Source organism: Cydia amplana, chromosome 3, assembly GCF_948474715.1.
Source record: "Cydia amplana chromosome 3, ilCydAmpl1.1, whole genome shotgun sequence".
Taxonomy (NCBI): domain Eukaryota; kingdom Metazoa; phylum Arthropoda; class Insecta; order Lepidoptera; family Tortricidae; genus Cydia; species Cydia amplana.
Genome location: NC_086071.1, coordinates 5,324,665 through 5,349,037, shown reverse-complemented (window position 1 = coordinate 5,349,037; position 24,373 = coordinate 5,324,665). Strand labels below are relative to the sequence as shown.

Below are 24,373 nucleotides of genomic sequence, written 5' to 3'. Positions count from 1 at the left end.
AGACGCCAACCAATGTATGGACATCGGCGGACAATGGTGTATTAAAAAGCGAGACCGCAGGCCGAGCTTGGCGCAGCGAGGTCAAAGACTAAGCTGAAGAAGAGGAGATTTGGAAGACAAACCAAAAATTTAGGTAAAAAGTGAGGCTGTGAAGGTCGAGCTCAGAAATCTTCACATTACTTAATAAGCCCGAAGCGTACTTATAACCAGCGCGGTGAGCTTTCATGCGAGGCAAATGCCAAGCTTCTGAAACAAATGTTTATAATAATAATAATGTGAGCCTATATTCGTCCCACTGCTGGGCACAGGCCTCCTCTCATGCGCGAGAGGGCTTGGGCTATAGTCCCCACGCTAGCCCAATGCGGATTGGGGACTTCACATACACCTTTGAATTTCTTCAAATGTTTATATTTGTTAAAAATTAAGTGACGTCGAAGGTCGAGCTGTAAGAAAGCAGCGCTCTAACACGAACCAATCGTCAAATGTTACTCAACAATAAAGGTTTAAGGCCCTCGGAAGCCTGAAATTCGAGCTCTACATTACAGACTTTAAAAGCTATAAAATAACATAATTTATATAATCATCTAATCATCTAAGATTGTGTGTCTGAGAAACTGATATTGGACATTAGGTAAAAGTAGGTACCATAAAACATTTTTTTTTTTCAATTTTGGCCATATGAAACGTAGAAATGTAGGTATATTATTATTTACCAAGTCCAGCCCCTACTAAATAACTATGATTTTTAAACCGGGACAATTTCCTTATCGGCCGGGACGCCGGGACACCGTGCTTCAAACCGGGACGTATGGCAACCCTACTCTAGGCTCATATAAATAAATAAATAAAATAAATAAAGGGTCTAGCAGGCTAAGCGAACAAGAAGTGCCCCCAACGACGGATTTTGTCGATATTTCTGGTAGTGTACTGTTAGGTCCTAAGGACCCTCCATGCTTAACATCAGACCTCGATTCTCTTTTGTTTGTGAGTTATTCAGGATAACGTAAAATAATTAGGGTATCATTGAAAGTGTCATATTTTACAAACGATTCAAGTTACATGAACTAAACAAAATTATATTTGATAACAATAAAAAAAACTACAAAATGCATACTTTTTACCAGCATCCTGTCCTTAAACTTCATTGCAAAAAATAAAAATATTTTTTTTCCTTCCAATTTTTTTTTTACTTTTCGCGGAGGTACACCTCCAAAAAAAAATATGCATGAGTAGCCACTAATTCCCACTACATACACATATAAAAATATTTGCACAAATGTTCGTGCTTCATGTCAAAAAAACGATTCTCCAATAAGTAGTCACTGGCATTATATGTACAGATAGAAGTACCAGTGCAGTTTGAAGATTAGTGTGTAGGTATACAAACTCTTCTAATAAACCTATTTGGAGTGCATCAACGATCATAATAGGGTCACTTTTGCCATAAATGGGACTCTCTTTAAAAAATAAGGTAACAGTACTCTTTTCTAATTATTTATTATATCAAACAGTGGACCTGTGCATAAACGGCAGTATAAATCAGCTAAAAGCTGGAATTGACTATTTACAGAGGCAAAGGATCTTTTACAGGTTTTGCATACACCATGTAAGAACATGCATTCATCTGGTAAATACACTTCGACCTCTTCCAAGGTTTCGAGTGGTTTCGAAGAAAAGGTCCGCTTGTATGTGTCTAGGTAGCTTTAAAGTCAACAGTGCCAGTTTGTAATTATTTAGCTGAAATGTAAAAGAACTTACTTTAGCCTTAATTAATAATAACTTGCAAACGGATACATTGTAATAAAAATTTGTATACCTACACACTAATCTTCAAACTGCACTGGTACTTCTATCTGTACATATAATGCCAGTGACTACTTATTGGAGAATCGTTTTTTTGACATGAAGCACGAACATTTGTGCAAATATTTTTATATGTGTATGTAGTGGGAATTAGTGGCTACTCATGCATATTTTTTTTGGAGGTGTACCTCCGCGAAAAGTAAAAAAAAAATTGGAAGGAAAAAAATATTTTTATTTTTTGCAATGAAGTTTAAGGACAGGATGCTGGTAAAAAATATGCATTTTGTAGTTTTTTTTAATGTTATCAAATATAATTTTGTTTGGTTCATGTAACTTGAATCGTTTATAAAATATGACACTTTCAATGATACCCTAATTATTTTACGTTATCCTGAATAACTCGCAAACAAAAGAGAATCAAGGTCTGATGTTAAGCATGGAGGGTCCTTAGGACCTAACAGTACACTACCAGAAATATCGACAAAATCCGTCGTTGGGGGCACTTCTTGTTCGCTTAGCCTGCTAGACCCTTTGAACATACTGTTAGACTGACGTACTTACGTCAGCATCAAATAGAAAGTCACGGTCAAAGTGGCCAAATACAATATTAGAACACATCCTTATTTCTAAGGTAGGTAACAATCTTTGGAAACTTTAGCCGTGTCTATCTTATTGATGCTGACGGTATTATTTACGAACATGACGAAATTTAAGGGGAAAGACTGCAAATTACTGTCGTTGGCATGGATTCAATATCTGTCATCATTCCGGTCATCAAGTACCGTACGTGTTTGTTGCAAATAATCTGTAAAATATTTTAAGTACCAGTTTACAGAGTGCCAATGCCAAAGCCAATTCACAAATAATGTCTTAGTTATTTCAGTTCACTGGATGTGGTTGCGCATAACTAAAACATTGGTTAGTCATATTGGCTACTTATATCAGGAGGGATAGGTATAGTAAGTATTTAGTAGGTATTGTATACTCGTACATTCTTTTGAGATTATTTAGCACTTGTTTCAGGAGTAAAGTATAAAATCATCGGTAGTCTAAAAGTGATTCCTAGGTGTGAATAAAACATTTTTCTTTTATAATAAGACATGAGTCACATGAGTAATCGCGGATGGTCCCGTTGACATGCAGCCAATCTTTCTGAGCTCTTCAGGAGAATAATATCACATGTATTTACGGTTGCAACCATACATGTGCCTTCTAGTTTATATTAGCATTTTATTTTTCCAATTGACACGCCAATGTTCACGTGCTCCAAAACACGTGAATTTCGCGAGCAATGTGTAACGCGTACCTCGTAGGTTCATTTTCAACGTTCAATGGCAAACTGAATCTGAAGGACTTTTAGAGATCCTTAGAATAGAATAGAATAGAAATAATTTATTGTTTACCGTGTACAATAAGGTGGAATACAATGTTATGGACATACAGTCACAACGGCAACCCATATCGGGTATACAATATTATATTAACCTTTGTTATATTAACAGAATATTTTTACAATAAACAAATTAGCGATCAGTATGACTGGTAAATTATTTTTGTTCTTGTATTTTGTTTCATACCCCTGCTTGATAAGCCAAATCTTATACGAAGGCAGCCAAATGCGCATTTCACATCGGGCGATTTAATAATGACATAAAATATTATTTACATTGTAATAGATTTCAAATGTAAGAAATAATATAGCACAGATACATTAGTGGAACGATAGTAGTCAGACTGAAATCAAGTTCTTAGTGCATAATATTAAAAGTGTTTTAATGACACCATGAGTGAAAGACTAAAAAAATGGATGACAGAACTAACAGAGCGTATTTACCGAACATTGTAAGTAAATTACAACTCTATAACTTTAGATCAATTATATCCCATCAAAAACATTACATGTAAAAACGTGCAAGTCTCGCAACGCTTCTACTACAAAAAAGTTTTGAGATGTAATGTGAAACCAAGTCGGTTATTTTAATCAGTGCCAGGGGGTGTTAAAACTGTATCAAATATACATATATCTTTAATTTGTAATACGTATAATGACTTGGCCATCGCACGGCTGCATAATGACATAAGGATCATCGTCACCTATTAAAAATATTTCTTTTTGAACATAACGCTAGCGCTAATTGCAGTTCGAGCATTACACATATTTACGAGTACGGTACGAGTAAAGCATTATGTCCGATTGCCAAGTCATTATATGTATTACAAATTAAAGATATATATTTGATACAGTTTTAACACCCCCTGGCACTGATTAAAATAACCGACTTGGTTTCACATTACATCTCAAAACTTTTTTGTAGTAGAAGCGTTGCGAGACTTGCACCTTTTTACATGTAATGTTTTTGATGGGATCTCATCTCTTTTTGTAGACAGTCCTTCTTATCGGGTACTCATACTCATACTATGTATACACATATCATAAAGAAACACATCTTCATTCATACTCACATCGTACATCGTAGTGTACCTTTACTTTACCTACTATTTGTAGGAACTGCAACAGTAACTTTGTAATAGCATATATTTATATGGGATTACAAACTTACTTATGCAGTTCTTAGATCTTTAAAACGTGACTGATATTGCAATATTTTCAGGTTTTCTATGGCTTGATTAGCTGAAAACTACTTTTGTTTAAAATTTGAAGCTTGTGGGTATACTAGAAGTACCTTACAATTGTGATCATCGTAGGTGAGTGGGTGATTGAGTGAGTGAGTGAGTGTGTCAGTGTCGAAAATAAGGAACTTTGACGTACAATAATTTTTAAACTACTAGTTCAAATTGAATGTTTTTGAGAATATATCTTAAGCATGTTAAGCCCAATATATAACTGAAAATTCAGGGTTCTAGCTTCAGCCAGTACAAAATTAAAGGACGTCGGAAATGGCCTGAATCGCTTCGAGAAAAGGATGGTACGGCCGTGCCTCTTTGTTTTGCTCGACTTGGCGGGGGCACTGCCGTGCCCCCAGATTGGATCTTTTTTTAGGGTTCCGTACCCAAAGGGTAAAAACAGGACCCTATTACTAAGACTCCGCTGTCCGTCCGTCCGTCCGTCCGTCTGTCCGTCCGTCCGTCTGTCACCAGGCCGTATCTCACGAACCGTGATAGCTAGACAGTTGAAATTTTCACAAATGATGTATTTCTGTTGCCGCTATAACAACAAATACTAAAAACAGAATAAAATAAAGATTTAAGTGGGACTCCCATACAACAAACGTGATTTTTGACCGAAGTTAAGCAACGTCGGGCGGGGTCAGTACTTGGACGGGTGACCGTTTTTTTGCTTGTTTTGCTCTATTTTTTGTTGATGGTGCGGAACCCTCCGTGCGCGAGTCCGACTCGCACTTGGCCGGTTTTTTTTATCTTTTTTTCTTTAGTGTATGTTATCTATTTCAGTTTATAATTTATAAATAGTAGTGTGACTACTTAAACACACAAATTAAAAAATATTTCATAAAAAAAAAATTTGTTCCCAAGTTGAATCTTAGGCAGTAATATATACTAAATTACAAGAATTGTACACAATTGTTTTTCTTTAGAATATAATAGAATAGAATAGAAATAATTTTATTCATGAGCACAAACACAAAATAGAAAATTATAGATAACAGAGAAACATAAAAGGATAAGGTGCCACGAAATGGTCTCACCTCTTCATATCTCACTTTTTCATAGGGTTTTACATTTTTATAACAATTTCCACTACTTGGTAAGAAAACAGGTTTTCATGGTTTATTTTGTTTACTTGCGATATCATTTAAGTAAAGGTTACAGTCAATTTTGAAATAACGTCAAGTAACGGAGAAGAATAAGGAAAAAAAATAGTTTTCCCCTAATTTTCATTTTCTTATTACCTGCTATTATATTGCAGACTTACTAGATACTTCTAGATACTTACCTAGAGAGCGTATATATGTAATTAGGCAGTTACATGAGGCAAAGGCTCATGTCCTATCTTCAGCATGACCCTGAACTGAACACTTCGCAAATGTCACGACCAATGCTGAGCCAACGCACTCTGCAGCAGTCTACATATAAAACGAGCACACCGCTGCACTGCATACGAGATTATTTTTAAGTAGACGATGAAACCAAGTTTCTTATCGAATGTCTGGATACATTTTGGGTTTCTCCTCTAGCAAAATTATTTCTAATCTTACTTGTTAAGGGATTTATAAAATTTATAAAAGAAAAGTTCGCACAGTGCAAAGACGATATATAGAATGGAGTTTGGAAATTTAATTTATTTATATTTGGTTAAGTGTTACCTATTGCACTTAAGTATACTTAAGTATTTAATATTTATTTTGGCATATTGTCCAATTTCCAGCTAAATCTAAATAACATACATACATACATATAATCACGCCTATTTCCCGGAGGGGTCAAATCTAGATTATGTATAGGGGAAACTGGGGAGGGTTGATCACCCCTTTTGTTTTTAGCATACATTTTCTTAACTATTTGTAGTATTGAAAAACTTTATAGACCATACGACTCAGAATTTATCTCTTCATTAATAGTTTGAATTAGAACAGATTTGTGCAATAAATTAGATCATTATTTAATGAAAACCCATACTGTTGACTTTTACCATGTGTCCCCTATGTAAGGGAGACTTGTTTACCCCTGGTCGGGAGCCTTGATCCTAGGGGTATCAAGTGACCCTGGTTCTTGGGACACATGGTAAACATATTTTTACCATGTCTCCCCATACCAGATTCTCATTGATTATTTAACTCGGATCGCTATTAGCAATGCATCTATAATTTTTAAAATACACAGCAAACATATATATATTGCATCTTCCATGCCTTGAAGTTGTATTTCCGGTAATCAGATGTCTAAGCCGAAGGGATCAAGTCTTCCAGATTTGGGGATACTTGGTAAAAAGATTTTAAGTGGCAATGTCATATTTCGAGGGTAGTATCTACATTAATTTATTCACTTTATCTACAGAAAATTAATATATGAAGATATCAAACACATATTAATCCATAATCTTATACTTTTAAAAAACAATGTAATCGTATTATCCATAAAACAACATAAAATAGGGAATCAATTTTTGTACCAAAAAAAAAACAAAAATCTAAGTTATTAACATAAAATTTCTTGTAACAAGCTAATTTTTTTAAAGTTCTTATGAAGGTATTTTTAGCGTCAGATACCTACAGCAATTTTAATTTTTTTACCCATCACTGGTCGTTATTGTTTACTATAATAAATAAGTTTAGAAATTTACTGCTCACGTTTCGAGGACGGTGTTTGAGCTGCATAATCCTAAAATCCTTTCTATGGACCGTCGGTTCTATAGTACATAAGGTCGGAAAGCCATTGAAATAGCATTTCATCCATAAAAACAAATATCGCCGGTTGAAAACCAAATATCGTTATAAGTGTTTTTTGTCGACCGAGTAACATCCCCTGTGTGTAAAACGTTTACCTTGATAAAAAAGACCAAGTACGGGTAGTTCGTAAAATGTTGATGTCAACTTTAGTCAGTCTTTTCAAAGGCCACGGGGATAATTCCGTTTTCGGAGTCGGTTGTATAATTAAAAACGGAATTATACGCCATTAAATTCCGTTTTAATAAACAATAATGAGTCAAAAACCTTGAAAGTTTAAATCAGTGTTTCTCTGGTCGTACTTTCGCGGCATGATTTACTAAAGAAAAGAAAATATTTATGATAGCTCTATGAATCATTTTGTAAGTAAATTTATTACAATGTATACTTGATCGCTTTGGGGGTGACATGATCCCGGAATCATATCTCCCCTGAAGAAAAAGACAAAGTCTCCCCATACATAGTAAGATTATAAAACGTGCCGTACTCGAAACATGTATTCGCGTATATCAATGTAATCCAAGTTAATCATCACTTCAATAAACAACAAATAAAATAAGCACACTCACTAACATCATTTCCATCTCATATTATAAAATAAATCCAGTTAAAGTTTACCGAAAATTTAATATAGTACGCAGAAAATCTTTCACCGTCCGCCATTTTTGAACCACTGACTTTTCCGATACAGTGCCATGACAGAACGTGAAGTTAGGAACGAATGAATGAGTGTTACCAGCGCAAAAAATTGTATCTCGTTTGGTTTGATTAAAAATGAAGTTTACCAAGTGTCCCCTAGGGATCGACCCTCCCCACCCTCACCTAGTTAAAGCTACCTATTACTTACATTTTATATACGTACTAAATCCAAAAGGAAATAAACCAGTAAAATATTCAAGAATATTATCCTCACTAAGGCTTTTTTGCATAAACATATTTCGTAGTCCTATTTTTTTATAAATAACATATTCCTATGTTACAAGAAATTCCCGTGCCGATTCCTTTAGTAACCCTTGCAAAGTTAGTACTTAAGTAAGGCTGAACACATGAATGACCTACGTCGCTAAACACGTGCCAATAAGTGGGCTTAAGGTGATTAAGATTTCTTTGGTGTCGTACACGCGATCATTTGACAATCCGATGCGCGCCAACCATGCCGCTTGCGCCCAAACACCACAAACTAAAACAACCGATTTAGTGTTTATTCATGTTTAATACAGAAATAGTGTTGTGATCCAGCGATGTCAAACAGCTACAATATGAAGGAGTTCAGTTCCACGTGAGTAAATAGTGATATTTTACCAATACTGGACCAATAAAACATTATACGTTGTCGAAGAATGTTAACATCCATTTGGAAAATTCAGCATAGAAATTAAACATGCAGTGTTATTAAATATAGGTAGGCTTATCATAACGGTAAAATATAAAACCAGACGGAATTTAAAAACCAATATGTACTTAGTTGAATCATAATTATCATAAATAATTACTTATTTACACGAGTTCGCTCGAGTGTGTCGAATATGCAATGTAGCTACTACATTTATAGATAGGTACTTACTAAAGAAAGACTTATTAATGTTACGACATTCCTGAACTGCAAACTGCTCAAATAACTAAATTCGACTACAGGCAATTGTTTGCACTATAGCGGACAAGGAAATGAACGTGCGATGAAAACTAGGATTCCAATATCATTCTTATATCGGTTTGATGTCAGTGCACGTTCGAATCGGTCACAAAACGCAGGCTCCGGGCGTCGTGCTCGCCTCGACGCGAACATAGACCACCATAGATTGAATAAAACAATCGTATGTTACCGCGGCCTTCTCCATTAGGGTTGCCAGATGGTCGGGATTTGGCGGGATTCTCCTGATTTTTAGCATGTGTTCCCGATTCCCGACAAAGTGGAAATTGTCCCGAAAAACAGCTGCACGTTATAAAACAATAATTTCAAGTTCCGAACTGTCGTCGAGCGAGCGAGCGACCCGTGTCGAGCGGGTCAGCGTTATAAAAAAGTCTATGGGCAGAGCAGCTGACGTAGTGCCAATAATGTAAAATATCGTTATTTTTATAGATAGTCAACCAAATCTTGTCAGTAAAAAAAGGCGCGAAATTCAAATTTTCTTTGGGACGATATCCCTTCGCGCCTATATTTTTCAAATTTGCCGCCTTTTTCTACTGTCAAGATCTGGTTGACCAAGTATAATACAATAACTTTAATTTGAATGTTTTTTTTCCCGACTTAAGTCTCAAAATCCCGAAAATTTTATATTTTATATTATATAATTTTATATTATAATAGCGCCTTTCGATCTGGCAACCCTATTCTCCATAGCGACCATGAACAAACCCGATCAAAGTCAATGGCTCGTAATTCGAGCGTGACACCACTGACACCCAAAATGACACCGCTTAATTGGCACCATTCTTAGTGCCCGTAAGAAGTAATATTTATGTCAATGATGATAGTGTGATCATATTACTGAACACCACTTGACAAAGTTTCAATCAGGTTAACAGCGTCATCTATCTGATGGCTCCTCTACACGATGGGCCAACGCCGGCCACTCCAAGGGACGCATTTATGCGTTAGAGGGAGCAAGTGATATTGCAATCTCATTCTACCGCATGGCTGCGTCCCTTGGAGTGGCCGGCGTTGGCCCATCGTGTAGAGGAGCCATGACTCTTTTTATACTTTTTTCTACTCCCGTACTTTTATTTGTCATTTAAAGGGTCGTGCACACACCTTTAAAACCCTACCTTATAGTTGTCAAGACAAGTCTTTAGTCTATTCCCCAAAAAAGCATTTGTGCATACACGCAGTATCTTTTTGACACTTTTTCGATACTTCGTGTAATGACCACTTAAAAAATATTGAATGAAATAGATTGTTGCCAACCTTATTTAAAATGTCATCTCTGACAAATAAGTGAACCATAGGCATGTTTTTTTTTTAATTTCCTATTATGACCTGGGCCTGACCTGACCCTTATCCGCAACAGAACAATGATGCCGCAATGCCGGTCGTAATAACTGTTGCAATGCGGTTTCTGAACACATCATACAGAGCTTATAATGTGTGTGTATGTAGATAAAGCTGTGCATGTAACTGTACGTAATTTCGCATTAGAACTCGCGAAATCGCTGCGGTCGTTTTATAAACCCACACTCGTATTTAAATGACTTTCAGTACCTACGTCATAAACGAATTAAATACCTATTTTAAGTATTTTGCCGACCAACAGAAACACCAGTTGTTTACATTTTTTACGTGCTCGTAGCTCGTATGTAGTAACCTCTATATTATTGTTTATATATGTCCCACATACCTGTCGGACGAAAACTATTCACAGCGCGCGTAGGCGGTAGTCTGGCTGGTCTGCTGAAGCGGCGCCAACATTGAGCAACTTTCGTAACTTTTCACGTTCACACTGTTCACAGTCCTGAACATGCGAAAAAGAGGAAATTCGAAACGAGTGGCGATAAATTAAAACACGATCGAAGGGAGTGTTTTAAATCGACACGAGTTGCGAATCACCTATTCGCACGTGTATCGAACAACGTTTTACACTACATATGGCACTTTAAAGTTTCGACATACGCCCGAAGTGTCCCCATATGTACTGTAAAATACATTTTATATGCTATTTTTCAATGCCTTAGGAGCTTAACGTTGCAATTGAATCATGACACATGACAAATTTTATAACCAAATTTAGTGAAATGTGTAAATAGAAAATTAGCATTTTATCACAATAAATTGGACAAAAAATATGACAATAGTGAATCATTCAAGACCTCGAAATTCTATTCTTTTTACCTTCCTAATTGAAAAAGGTAGGTACCACTTGATTCCTTTACATATTAAGTATTAAATAATAGATTGTATCGTACACTTAAAACTACTTAATAAATATATATTATACGCAATATTTCACCGTCAAAATCGCATTTTTTTTGTTTTCCATACTTCAAGACGGCTTAAACTTAATCGTGGCGTCACGAAACTTTATTGCACAATAAAAATAAGTACAAATGGTGGACTTAATGCCTTAAGGCATTCTCTACCACCACCACCATACCATAGGGCAAAATAGAAATTGTCGAGCGTGGGTGCAATGAGGAAAATATTTAAGAAAACATAGCAACTATTAACAATAGTCGTCCCGCTCGCACAGTAACATTGACAGCAATATAAATACGAGCGTGCGATAGAGATAGGAACAGGTGGGTCAATGTACGAAAGTATTCGTGAGTCGTTTAGTCTATAATTCCTATTTTTATCTTATAATACAATATACTTATCATATAAGTCATTAACTCATTAGGTACCTGATACCATTGACTGCTTAAATGAACATTTAACGATCTGTTATAGTACATTATTGCAGAGGCCGGGAAAGGGCAATCCGTGGATGAGTTTCGATTTTGTCGGACGACGCGAAGCGGAGTCCGGCAAAGATGACGAATCCACGAATTGCTATTCCTGCCGAGGCATATATAGTGCTTTTCTCCAAACATGCGAGGAAATAAGGTAAATATAATTACAACAAAAGTGCCTAAGCTATAAAAAGATACATATTGGCCTGTATCATCAATAAAATAATTATTGAATTATGTAAAAGATAACGATTATATTTAATTAAAGCATGCTGTAACGTCATTGCGTATTTACTTAGTAACATAACAGTCACTTGAACAAATATGTACCTAGTAGAATTCCTTGTCTACAGAATATGCGCTAAAACACTTAATATTTTGGTTACATTGTACTGTTGTGTCTCAGAGGGCCTACCGCGAACCACGTTCGACGTGTTACCTCCCTGTCACACTTACGTACGAATTTACAAGTGCGACAGAGAGGCAACACGTCGAACGTGGTTCGCGGTAGGCGCTCTGAATTCAGTCTGAAAGCAACTAGGCTAGTTAAATTTTATATTTATAAATTATTTTAAAACGCAAAAGATTCAAATGCAGAAATTATAAATGTTCTAGTGTATGATTATGGAATATCTTTGATGTTCGTTCATTACCACTCACTTTTGTGGGAGCATTTTATTAATATTGATGCCTAGAAATAATTATATCATGTCACTAGTTAGAACAAATATGTTTCAGATTATATAATAATTAAATTATATTAGATTAGGTAATTAATTTTTTATTTATTTAAACTTTATTGCACAAACACATAAAAATATAAAAATACAGTCAAATCTAAAAAAAAATAGGTGCATACGCTTACTCAAAAATATGTCCCATAGTTGCTAATTCGCTGACATAAGAGCTACGGGACATATTTTTGAGTATGATGAGTGCACCCATATTTTTACACTTGACTGTACAAATGGCGGACTTAATGCCTAAAGGCATTCTCTACCAGTCAACCATTTGTTTGTGTCAAACAAAGACAAATGTTGGTGCAGGATAGATTCATATAGTGTTAAGAGTGTTAGTTCAGAGTCTTCCAGATTCATTATATCACCACACAAATCCTAGCGACTAGGTAGATAGAATATAGTACCTACATTACGATACAAGTTCGAAAAGTAGGAAAATCGCAACGAGTGGTGATAAATTGAAACACGACCGTTACAATTGAGTAGGCTAGGTAAGTACTCGAAACAAGTATACCTAAATACTAACTAATTACACAGCTATACTATGTTAAGTATGTTGGGATTAAGATAGTTAATTTATAATTAAATATTGACAAGGCTACATACGAGTATAAACACTCTTTGCGCTCGTGATGTCTGGAAAAAAATCTAAAACAATTACGCATGATAAGAATAACTTTATTGTATAACAAATAAACGTGAATATCTTTTACACTATGAAATAAGGAAGGTATGGACAAAATTATTAACGACAGGCAAATCAGGCAATATAAACCCAATGCGTGGACCGCTAAGGGTTTTTACGAATCTACTAGTTTACAATTTTTTCCATATACCTCGGATTGTTGGTATTTTTAAAGACCTATCTAATGATGTACCCTCTGTTGATTTTATCTGTTATTTTTATTTCCTTAATATATATTTTTATAAATGTTGACTTCCAAGCTAAGTAGCGGCTCCCAAAATACACCTACGTTGCAAATTTTATTAAAATCTAATATATCTTATAGTTTCTGAATTAAATTACTGTGACTTACAGACAGCGGACAGACGGACATGAAACTATGAGGTTCTGTTTTTGCCATGTTGGCTACGGAACCCTAAAAATCTGTGTTCAGTAAATTCAAATTTTGCATTAGTTTTGGGACAAAAATAACAGTATGCCAATAATAATTACAAGTATTTTGTACAAAAATTAAACAATGACGATCCCAAAACCCATCCCATATTAAATGCCGGCAATGCACTTGCAGCCCCTCTGTTGTTGCTGTGACGGATTGTCACTTGGCCACCAATCTAGGAAACAACAGCATTTGTCTGGTCGGTGTGATCGATTGTTAAAGGGCAATTAAATAATAAATAGGTTGCGAGTACTCACATCGTATATTGTCCTTTTTCACATAGTGAAATAAAATAGGAAAAGAAAATGTCACATCATGTTATAGGTTAGGTATGTGTGCTCGGCTGGGGTCGGAGCAAAAAGAGAAGGAAGCATAGATAATGCAGATCTACTTATATAATTTGTCATAGATATTACTTAAGGGCTATACAGACATTCTAACAGTTGCGAGTGTCTACGGACGACACCTGCTTCCAACTAATCACCGGTATTCATGATTTCAGGGCAATTATAACAGAAAATGGTGTATTCCCATCAACAATATCCATCAACACAATCAACACCAAATGTAAAGAAAATAATAATGACCCGGAGAAGAACGAATATGATCCATTCCAGAATAGAAAACTACAATATCCTAATTCGTAAGTATATAAGTTACTTTTTGACTTGACAATGTTAAGTCTGGGCATACGGGTCCTAATTCAAGAGTATTGTTACAAGTTTAATAGTTTTATAAATTTGTCAAACCTCTAGTCCTCGATAAATAGTTTTTCATCAACGCTAGCTTCGGATCCAGTGGTCAACTTGACAAGCAATACCTGGGAGGCTAAAACGTTGAATTTTAGGGAATTTTTCGTATAAAAATCTTTTTTTATGCAAAAATGTTTAGGTAAGTACACAATTTACCCGTGGCAGGCGTGTCTCACTCCGCGATTTCGTCGTTTTGCTACAGGTAGCTAAAAGTACATCCGTTCGGCCCCAATTTTGGGGAAAGCCATAAGCCGCGCGTGGCGCTGTCGCCACCTAGCGGCCATATCTGTGCTGATCGTAACAGATGCGTTTTGTTAGAGAGTGAGTCTTCTGTACTTAGTACTATTATTTATTCTGTGCCCTTGGCCACTGGTGCTGGTAAAGGGTTTGAAACATCAAGAGTATTTCAATTCGCGCTTGAGATATGCGCGCGACAACGCCAGGGCGATCAGAATTCAAACTGCTGTCTAATAAAATTATGCATACGACACTGCTCTAGAGACTGCTCTAGTTTAGATTCTCGCATTAGGCAACTGTGTATTTCTTATTTTCATTTTCCTATCGTTGTCCCGGAATTTTTGCCACGGCTAATTTGGAATGCTTGGGACCACTCGACAACCTAATTCCAAGAATGGTTAAGTTACGTTTAGCAAATAATAAAAATTAAATAGATCTGGAAAATAAATTCTTTCTTCACACCACCTATTCGGAAAAGAGCTTTTTCTTCCCTGCCAGGAGGGATCAAAGTAAAATTTTTCTGTTCTAGCACACTATTTTTAAATTTTTTTTTGCACATTATTTTTTAGCTTAAATAATCTGTTTAAGCATCAGATTGTGTCAACACTAAGATTTTTTTATTTTCCTCATAGTTGATGTGAAAAGCAGTATGTGTCACACGGTATCAAAATTATTTCGTCTTGGGCGTTAACACTTGAATCCCTCATTACGCTCAGGATTCAATGTACGCCCTTGACGGAAATATATCATTTTGATCCCTTGTAACACAAACTAGTATAGAAATGATTATAGATCTTTCTACACAATTCTTACGAAATTGGCTTTTTCACTTAAGTAATTTGACAAATTTTCGTTTTCAGAGATTTAAGGTCATTCGCAAATCTGCTCAAGTCGTCTCTTGGCTCCGGTATACTAGCCATGCCAGCTGCTTTTAAGAATTCCGGAACCCTTGTAGGAATATTCGGAACCATCATCCTGGGCTACATCTGTACACATTGTGTATATTTACTGGTAAGCTATAATAATGACTCGGCATTCAAATTATTGATAAACCTACTAAATAGACTACTGATTACCGAATAATGATACTACTAATACTGATTACACTATTCATACCTATGTCCATTAGGTCACTGTTTTTTTTTATAAGAGAAATATCTGCCTCCAAAAGTTATCCTGCTGTCGGAGAGAAATAATTATAGGTACGCAACGTAACAGGACTGATGAATATATTCGCGGTCTACTTATTATTTATAAACTCAGCGGCGCCTCGTTTTGTAACTTCTATCCTCGAACTTTAAGAACTATTGTTAAGCGAATTTAGCATTAAGTAAATACTATTAAGAATTCGTTGAGTTTTCGCAAATTTGTAGGTTGGATTTCGATGTTTATCCGAAATTACTAGTTGTACTTAGATATCATTTTCATAAAAAAATTTAAGATCCCAAATAAATATCTAGAAACGGTTACCCGTTCACGCTTTTGATAGGTACTTCCGTCTTCGGAGTCTCAAGAAAATTATGTAATTAAAATATTTATAGAGATGTTTGCATTCACAGGTCAAAACTTCACAAGACGTCTCAAAAGTAGCTAAGAAGCCATCCCTGGGTTACGCAGAAACCGTGGAAGCAGTCTTCGCGACTGGACCAAGGCCTTTGAGAAGATTGTCTAAGGCATCAAGGTAAATTATTTTTGTAATTATTTTTTTATACATGACACACAAAAAACCATATCAGGTCATGTTCCGAGTTTCCTAGACATTCTCTATCACTCAGCAGGGGCACTAAAATACCCACCAGGCCAGACAGGTATTATAAGAAATATAATTTTCTTTCTCGTGGCAGTTGACGTTAGAGCGTGATTGCCATTTTTGGATATACATAAATCATACCTATAAGTTAAGTGTAAGGATTAAAACCTAAACTACTAAGCGCTCAGCACACTTGAGGTACAATCTATTAACATACTGACACAGTAAAATATCATTGTGAATACTATAAAATGCATGATTCAATATTTACTTTGTCATTGAAGAGCATCAACGTAAGGCAATCACGGTATAGCAGAGTGGTTCGCCGGTTGCGCCAATTGATTATGATTGGTCCAATTTGATTTTTTGACCAACTGAACTACCGATACAGCACTTAGTATTTTTAAACAGTAGGTTATATACCTGCCTACACACATAATACATGTAGTAGAGATGCGATGCGAAAAATAAGTAGTAAGATTAGAATAAATTTAACCCAAGACAGAAATTTTTCCACTTTTAACTTTATTCTAAGCTTAATAGCCATCGATCGCAGACGTTTCTGCTTGTTAAAATTTAAAAGTAGTAAGATGTAAACCGAAAAATCCGGAAAATGCATGTCCTATCACGCGCAGTACTGCCGTTTGGTATGATAATAATGTGCAATAAAAATCCATTCGATACGTACAAATAGGATACAAATCCAAGAACGTACCTACCTTTGCAGCATTTATGTCCTTTTAACAAGGGAGTGTCCTAAACTACCTCGGAACAAAAATAAATATTTATATTTAATTTTGGCTGGTTTGATTTCGTTGACAACATTTGTAAGTACTAAAGTTTTTGGACTCCCACCGGCGGTTTAAAGTTACATTAGGGCGGGCCACATTTGTTGCAACTTATAAAGTACCAAATGTTTTTCGAAATGTTCACTAATGACCAGTGCAAACCGGATGCGTATGCATGCACTATGCAGAGTAAGTATGCAGCACGTCTCTTTCTGCGTCTACGAATCAAGACGCGTGACTCGCACACACGACGTGCTCGAGCTGCAGACGGGGACGTGCTGTATACGCAAATCTTGATGAGATCTTTAAATTTATCATCCTACTTATCTAAAGGTTGAGAATAGTCTACTAAAAAAATAGGCATGCAATTTAGATTGTCAGGAAATGACGTTTCTCTCATGTTACAGGATATTTATAGATTGGGCGATGGCGTTTACCATACTTGGCGCCTGTGCGGTGTACGTCATTCTGCTGGTGGACTCTGTTAAACAGGTAGGTATTGGAACCGTGACAAAGTCAGTTCCTTAACAAAAATAAACAGACTAATAATACTTACAATATTTTTTTTCGGCTTGAGTAGGAAGTTTGAAATAAAAATCAATAAACAAAACAATAAGTTATTGCATCTTTGGGTTATTGCTAAAAAAATTTAAATATTAAATATAGAAACCTAAAGAAATCTAGTGATAGGTTGACGGGTACTTCTCGAATAAAAAATACACGAGTTAAATTGTTACTAGCAGTTAGACCAAGATAAGTCTGCAACGATTTTAATAGCCATAATTTCATAGAAGTTTGACGTTTAAAATAACACTTTCACTGCGTGTGCTATCAAAATCGCTGCAGACTTATCTCTAACTCTATAAAAATACAAAAAATCATTATAGGTATGCCTTGAAGATTTCCCGATTTCTTTTGGATAAAGATCCTATCATCAGATTCCATCTCGAAAGTTTTATTAATTCGGTTGTTTTGATAATGGTCTATGTGTCGACTCATGCAGTTATTAAATTGCTTTAAATTGTTTTAAATCTTTCTCATGTGTACTTATTTGTAATTCTCTTTCGTGTGCCTGCTTTTAATTAAATATTTTGTAACAGATTTTATTTTCTTTTGCAGATAGTGGACTTATTTCACAAGGACAACAACTTGAACGTGTACATGTATTACCTGATGTTCCTAGTACCACTTTTGATCTTTACTCAAATAAGGAACCTGAAGTATTTGGCCCCCTTCTCTGGCGCAGCAAATGTTCTTCTTGTAGCAACATTTCTCATTTGCTCTTACTACATCTGCTCAGACTTCCCAGACCTAAGCCAGCGACCTATGTCTGTAGACATTGGAAAACTGCCACTATTTATCGGGTAAATCCATTCACCTCCTTTTATAAGGCCTCTTTTGTAGGGTAAAGCTATGTTTATTCGGCCCCCCATAAGTTCAGATTTACAACTTTGGCAGTACCTATTACTGTTTATCCCAGTTTGAGTGCAAATTAATACCGGTGCCAATAAATGTGTTTTTACCCTACTTTTTAGCTTGTTTCAGAAATCAGAAATAAATTATTTTTATTCACGATAACTTAAAATTCATAAAAAATAGAATACGACATAAACAAACATATAAAAGATAAAGTCTAATTAAATTAAATTTCAGAATTGCAGTAAAAGACAGGTTAAAATACAATTAAAAAGACATACATACGGTCATACTTACAAACTAACTACTAACTAAACATTGCTGCCGCTCCTAGATGCTTCCGGTGCAAAAGTGCCCATAACACTCGCGGCATTGCCGCGCTGGATGGCTATGGATAGCCTTTGCACCAGAAACGCCTCGGAGCGGGGGTCCTCCCCCTTCTGCCTAAGTCGACGGCCTATGTCGCGCACCATGTTTTTCGCGTCCGCCCCCCAGCAGCCCGCCGTTTCTACCGCGAAAGGGACAAAAATGTATCCTGCTCCCAGGGGGGCATACTTTTGCCGCTTCACTGCAGCCTGAGACTCGGCAACATATAAAATAGTTTACCTACCACGAATTGGGCCTGGACTCAGCATAATGCGTAAAACGTTATAGATAAACGAAAACGTTAAAAAATTAAAATAATCTTAACGGTAACTGGCTAGTTGTTTAATATTTAATATATTTTATTTTGTTTTTAGTATTTGTTGTTATAGCGGCAACAGAAATACATCATCTGTGAAAATTTAAACTGTCTAGCTATCGCGGTTCATGAGTTACAGACAAACAGACGGACAGGCGGACAGACGGACGGACAGCGGAGTCCAGTAATAGGGTCCCGTTTTTACCATTTGGGTACGCCCTAAAAAGCACGGTTGGCTGTGCAAGGGGTGTTGGTGCCTACACTTATCTACGAGTATGGTAGCGAAAGTTGGGTATGGCAGAAGAGGCATCAGAGCCAAGTGAATGCAGTGGAAATGAGAGCGTTGAGAAGTGTAGAGAAGAAAGAGAACTTTTTGATTATTAATAAGGGCGTTCTTTCGTCTATCTGCCTCTCTCCCGTCCATTGTGTATGAAAATTTCGAAGTTCGATTTTTTGCGGTATAGACGCTCAGATTTACCCAATTTTGAGAACCAGATAACACTCGTGCGCCCGATCGCCCGTAAACTTTTGCATTATAAACATAATGAACATTGCCTGTTTCATTTGCGTAGGCGTTTTAAATATGTTTACGTTTTATTTATAGTTCCGTTCAAAACGAGTTACGATCGGGACTCTATATTTAGCTTACATTCATATTTTCTGTGGCTTACAATGTACTTTCTTTTATTGTTCTGTCAGCGGGCTGTTTCTCAAGAACCGTCTTATCGACAAACAATGAAAATTTTCTGAGTGTGTTTTTCAATTGCCGTTATACTAATAAAATAAGGGGATTCTCATCTCTACTAAATATTATGAATGCAGAAGTAACTCTGCCTGCCTATTACCCCTTGACGCTTTTTTTTTGTTGTCGATGTGGGAATGCTGTTACGCATCGTCCCCCTGGCCCCGACGTGGGCCCATAATGGGGGGTATGTGGGACTCTCACCTCCCAGCTCTTTTCAGTTATGAAAAGAGGGGAGGAGCCTACCCACTAAACCCACACCGGCGTTTCCCACAATATGCCGTTTGGGGAGGCGTCCTGGGATCGCGAACATTCTACTAGGAACCCCTTCACGCTTAAACCGCTGAACAGATTTAGATGAAATTTGGTATGGACATATTTTGAGGCCCGAGGAAGGATAATAGGATAGTTTTATCAATCATCATCATCATCCCATATCCCACGCAGACCAAGACGATATAGTTATTAGAGTTTAATAGATTAAATTAGATAAGAATATTTTGCATTAACCGATTAGAAATTTACATTTTACTAGTTTAAATAAAGTCTAAGACAAACACACGTCTGATTAGGGTTTGCACGACGGATCCGAAATGTATCGGAAGATCCGCGGATCCGAATCCGGATAATTTCATACATTTCGGATCCGGATTGCAAACCCTATAAAGTCTAAGACAAACACACGTCTGTCTGATCATCACTACATAGTATAAAACAAAGTCGCTTCCCGCTGTCTGTCTGTCCGTATGTATGCTTAGATCTTTAAAACTACGCAACGGATTTCGATGCGGGTTTTTAGGGTTCCGCACTCAAAGGGTAAAAACGGGACCCTATTACTAAGACTCCGCTGTCCGTCCGTCCGTCCGTCCGTCTGTCATCAGGCTGTATCTCACGAACCGTGATAGCTAGACAGTTGAAATTTTCACAGATGATGTATTTCTGTTGCCGCTATAACAACAAATACTAAAAACAGAATAAAATAAAGATTTAAGTGGGGCTCCCATACAAAAAACGAGATTTTTGACCGAAGTTAAGCAACGTCGGGCGGGGTCAGTACTTGGATGGGTGACCGTTTTTTTGCTTGTTTTTTTTGCTTGTTTTGCTCTATTTTTTGTTGATGGTGCGGAACCCTCCGTGCGCGAGTCCGACTCGCACTTGGCCGGTTTTTTTTAATAGATAGAGTGATTCAAGAGGAAGGTTTATGTATAATTTGTTAACCCGTGTGAAGCCGGGGCGGGTCGCTAGTACATAATAAACTTAACTCATTTGGCATTTATTTCAGTACAGTGATTTTTGCCATGGAAGGCATCGGCGTAGTGCTTCCGGTTGAGAATACCATGGCCAAGCCTCAACATTTCCTGGGTTGCCCAGGGGTCCTCAACATCACCATGTCGGTCGTGGTGCTCCTGTACATGATCATGGGCTTCCTAGGCTACGTTAAATATGGAGAAGAATCGGAGGGCAGTATCACGCTGAATCTGCCTACGAGTAAAAGTGAAATGTATGTACCTAGTTGATAAATGGGATTAATTGTGACGTTATCTATGAAAAGGGACCTTATTGCCGATGGCCCTTACACCGTTGCTTACGATGCTCTGATATAGATACAATGCCACGCGACGCTGAGCGGCGTAAGCGCCATCGACAATAAGGTCCCTGTTCATAGATAATGTCCCAATTAAATACTAAGATTTCGATACCTACGAGTATTCACAAATAATTTATTAACTCAATACGCCAAAGTCGTTTATAGCAATTAAAATGAAGATTAACGACGTCAATAAAATTGACCAAAAATTTTTAATAATTGCTCAAGCACAAAACCTACACATGCCTACACCTAACCAAACATTGGACCACTCATAATTACTATGTACAATTGTATACTTCACCTGCAATAATAATATGTTACACAAGGAAGGCCGCAAAACTATCTGACAAGATCTTATTTGTAGAGCCATAAGAGCGTGTCACATATTTTTGCGGCCTTCGAAAAGTAACATATTATTGCAGGTGACTGTTTAGGATAAGCGACAATTTAGGAAATACCTAATTTTGCTAGGAATATTTCCTATTGTCTAATAAAACGTAAAGGCACGTGTATGTTGTGGAAAAATGACGGGACACTCATGAAAGTGTAAATATTTTTCAGCCCAGCGTTGATGGCAAAGAGTTTTATTGTAGTGGCCATCTTCTTCACCTATACTCTTCAATTTTACGTCCCCATGGAAATCGTGTGGCGCAACACTAAAGGATACTTGGGGCAAAAACACCATAACCTAGCGCAAAGCGTCATGCGAGCAGTGTTTGCTACGCTTACTGGTAAGATTATACCATTAATTATGTACATATAGGTACCTATAATAATTTAATAATTAACGATTATTTTTATATTTTTTAAGGGTTCCATAACTCAAAAGTAACAAACGGAACCCTTATAGGATCACGTTGTTGTCCGTCAGTCTGTCAAGACCCTCTATCTCGGGAACGCGTGGAGGTATGTTAGTGTTCATAGCGCTCTCGTTCTACGCGCGTATTACGTTACGTTACGCTTAGGTACGCGTCTCTTACGTTACGACGCCGTGTGGTGAAGGCCTTAGTCGGCATAGCTAATACGCCACATGCGCGTGCGTCACACACTGGTGTGGTTCTGGTTTTAAACGCCAACAAGCCGTACACGGTGTTACAGCTTGTTGGCGTACACCTGGCTATGCCGCTTTTTTATTTTTCTAATAAGTTTATTTTTTCCTTACAGTGATAGCGGCGGCAACGTTGCCTCGACTAGATCAAGTAATCGGGTTGGAAGGGGCATTTTTCTATTCCTTCCTTGGCCTCATCGCCCCGTCTACCATTGACCTGATCTTTCACTGGGAGCGAGGGCTAGGCAAATATAACTGGATACTAGTGAAGGATATAGTTCTTATCATATTTGGATCTTTCGTGTTGTTCACTGGAGTGACCCAGAGTATTAGAGAAATTATCAGAACTAATAGTTAGTGATTCAAGTGGCTGTGTCATTTTATTGGTAATATCCATAAGCACTTAAATAGTCTTAAAGAAAATACCATAAAATATGCGCTGTTCTTTAGATAAAAGAACCTAATAAAATAAGATAAATAAAACTACTTACATCATAAAGAAAGGGACCTCCTTTTTACAAAGGTTGATATAAAACATTAACAGTTAACAAACAGAAACAGATTTACGTCGCTAATTACAAATATTACATCGATTGAACTGGTTGTCTGTACCGAAATTGAAAGTGACCAAAGATGTATAAATTATACAAAATTATTGTAATAAAATAATGTATGTAGGTCTGTAAGTTTTTTTGTAAGAACGATATAATATTATATTATATCCTTTATATTTTAATTTGCCTTTGTTTTATTCCAATTCCAAGTCCCCATTTTTCTACGTCTGAGGTTAATAATTGTTAACGTTTGGGTTCTAAGTCAAATTGTGTATCATTTTCGTAGACGTAGATTCTAAATCGTATGGCTCCTCTACACGGTGGGCCAGCGCCGGCCACTCCAAGGGACGCAGCCATACGGTAGAATGAGATAGCAATATTACTTGCTCCCTCTAACGCATAAATGCGTCCCTTGTAGTCGGTTTAGACTCTCGCGCGAGCCACGTGACGAGCCGCGAGCCGAGCCACGAGACGAGAGTGTAAGCGGTGGGCTCGCGGCTCGTCTCGTGGCTCGCAAGCTCGTCGAGCTAATATAATTTAAACACAAACGGCACGGCATAAGGTTTATAATTATAACCGAATGACAAGCCGAACGCGAGTGTAAACGGTGGACTCGCGTCTCGTGGCGCGGCTCGCGGCTCGTCTCGTGGCTCGCGCGAGAGTCTAAACCGAGTGTTGGAGTGGCCGGCGCTGGCCCATCGTGTAGAGGAGCCAATAGACGTAGAGTAGACGTAGATTTTATCTAAATGGGTTCAGCGGTTTTTATTCCCCATACAAACTTCCAACTTCCACGATCTTTTTCACACCCTTGGCATGGTTTTTGGGATAAAAACTCTAATATCTTGATTCATTATGAAATGTTATTCTATTCTAAATGGTTCTTTGTTAACTGTACCTACCTATTGGCACATTTGATTCAAATTCGATCGGCGGCGAACAGTCGGCGTCAGCGTCGACCTATACACACTCGGAGCGTGCGTTCCGTAGCCGAGGTATTGGGAAAGGGACCGTCTGCTGTAAAGTCCCCTCCACACTTGTAATAATGTTCTACAACGTTAGATACCTGCCTACTATAGGTATATGAAAAACATGTAAGTAGCTATAGCGGACATAGCGGTTCAGACGGTTGACGCCGATAGAATGATCGCAACGTTTTTTCGTTACCATAAAACCAAGCACGAGGGCCTAGGAACCGGTAAAAAAATAACCTACCTACTGTTAAAAATGCTGAGAACATGCTGAGAAGCAAAAGACTTACCCCTTACCCACTGCAAAGCATGGCTGCCAAATGGCTGCACTGCAAACCTGCGGCGAATAGCAGTTTTCTTCTTTGAACTAACAAAACTACGTATTTCATGGTATCACATTTTCACATCACAACGCGACACGACACGTCCTAA

The 24,373-nt window shown here is 37.1% G+C and overlaps 1 protein-coding gene and 1 long non-coding RNA gene across 2 annotated transcripts; one reads left to right on the top strand and one right to left on the bottom strand.

The window, feature by feature from the left end:
* Positions 1 to 836: 836 nt before the first annotated feature.
* LOC134662896 (uncharacterized) lies at positions 837 to 1,416 on the bottom strand. Its single transcript, XR_010098104.1, has 2 exons — positions 1,206 to 1,416; positions 837 to 1,171 (listed from the first exon to the last, which is right to left on the bottom strand). It is a non-coding gene; the product is annotated as an uncharacterized LOC134662896 (long non-coding RNA).
* A 6,856-nt stretch (positions 1,417 to 8,272) lies between these two features.
* On the top strand, positions 8,273 to 22,828 carry LOC134662452 (proton-coupled amino acid transporter-like protein CG1139). The gene is made up of 9 exons (XM_063518681.1): positions 8,273 to 8,445; positions 13,916 to 14,056; positions 15,263 to 15,413; positions 15,962 to 16,083; positions 17,348 to 17,432; positions 18,060 to 18,304; positions 21,063 to 21,281; positions 21,933 to 22,102; positions 22,536 to 22,828. The coding sequence occupies exons 1-9, from the start codon at positions 8,408 to 8,410 to the stop codon at positions 22,775 to 22,777; spliced, it is 1,413 nt and encodes a 470-aa protein (XP_063374751.1). The 5' UTR covers positions 8,273 to 8,407; the 3' UTR covers positions 22,778 to 22,828.
* The last annotated feature ends 1,545 nt before the right edge of the window (positions 22,829 to 24,373 follow it).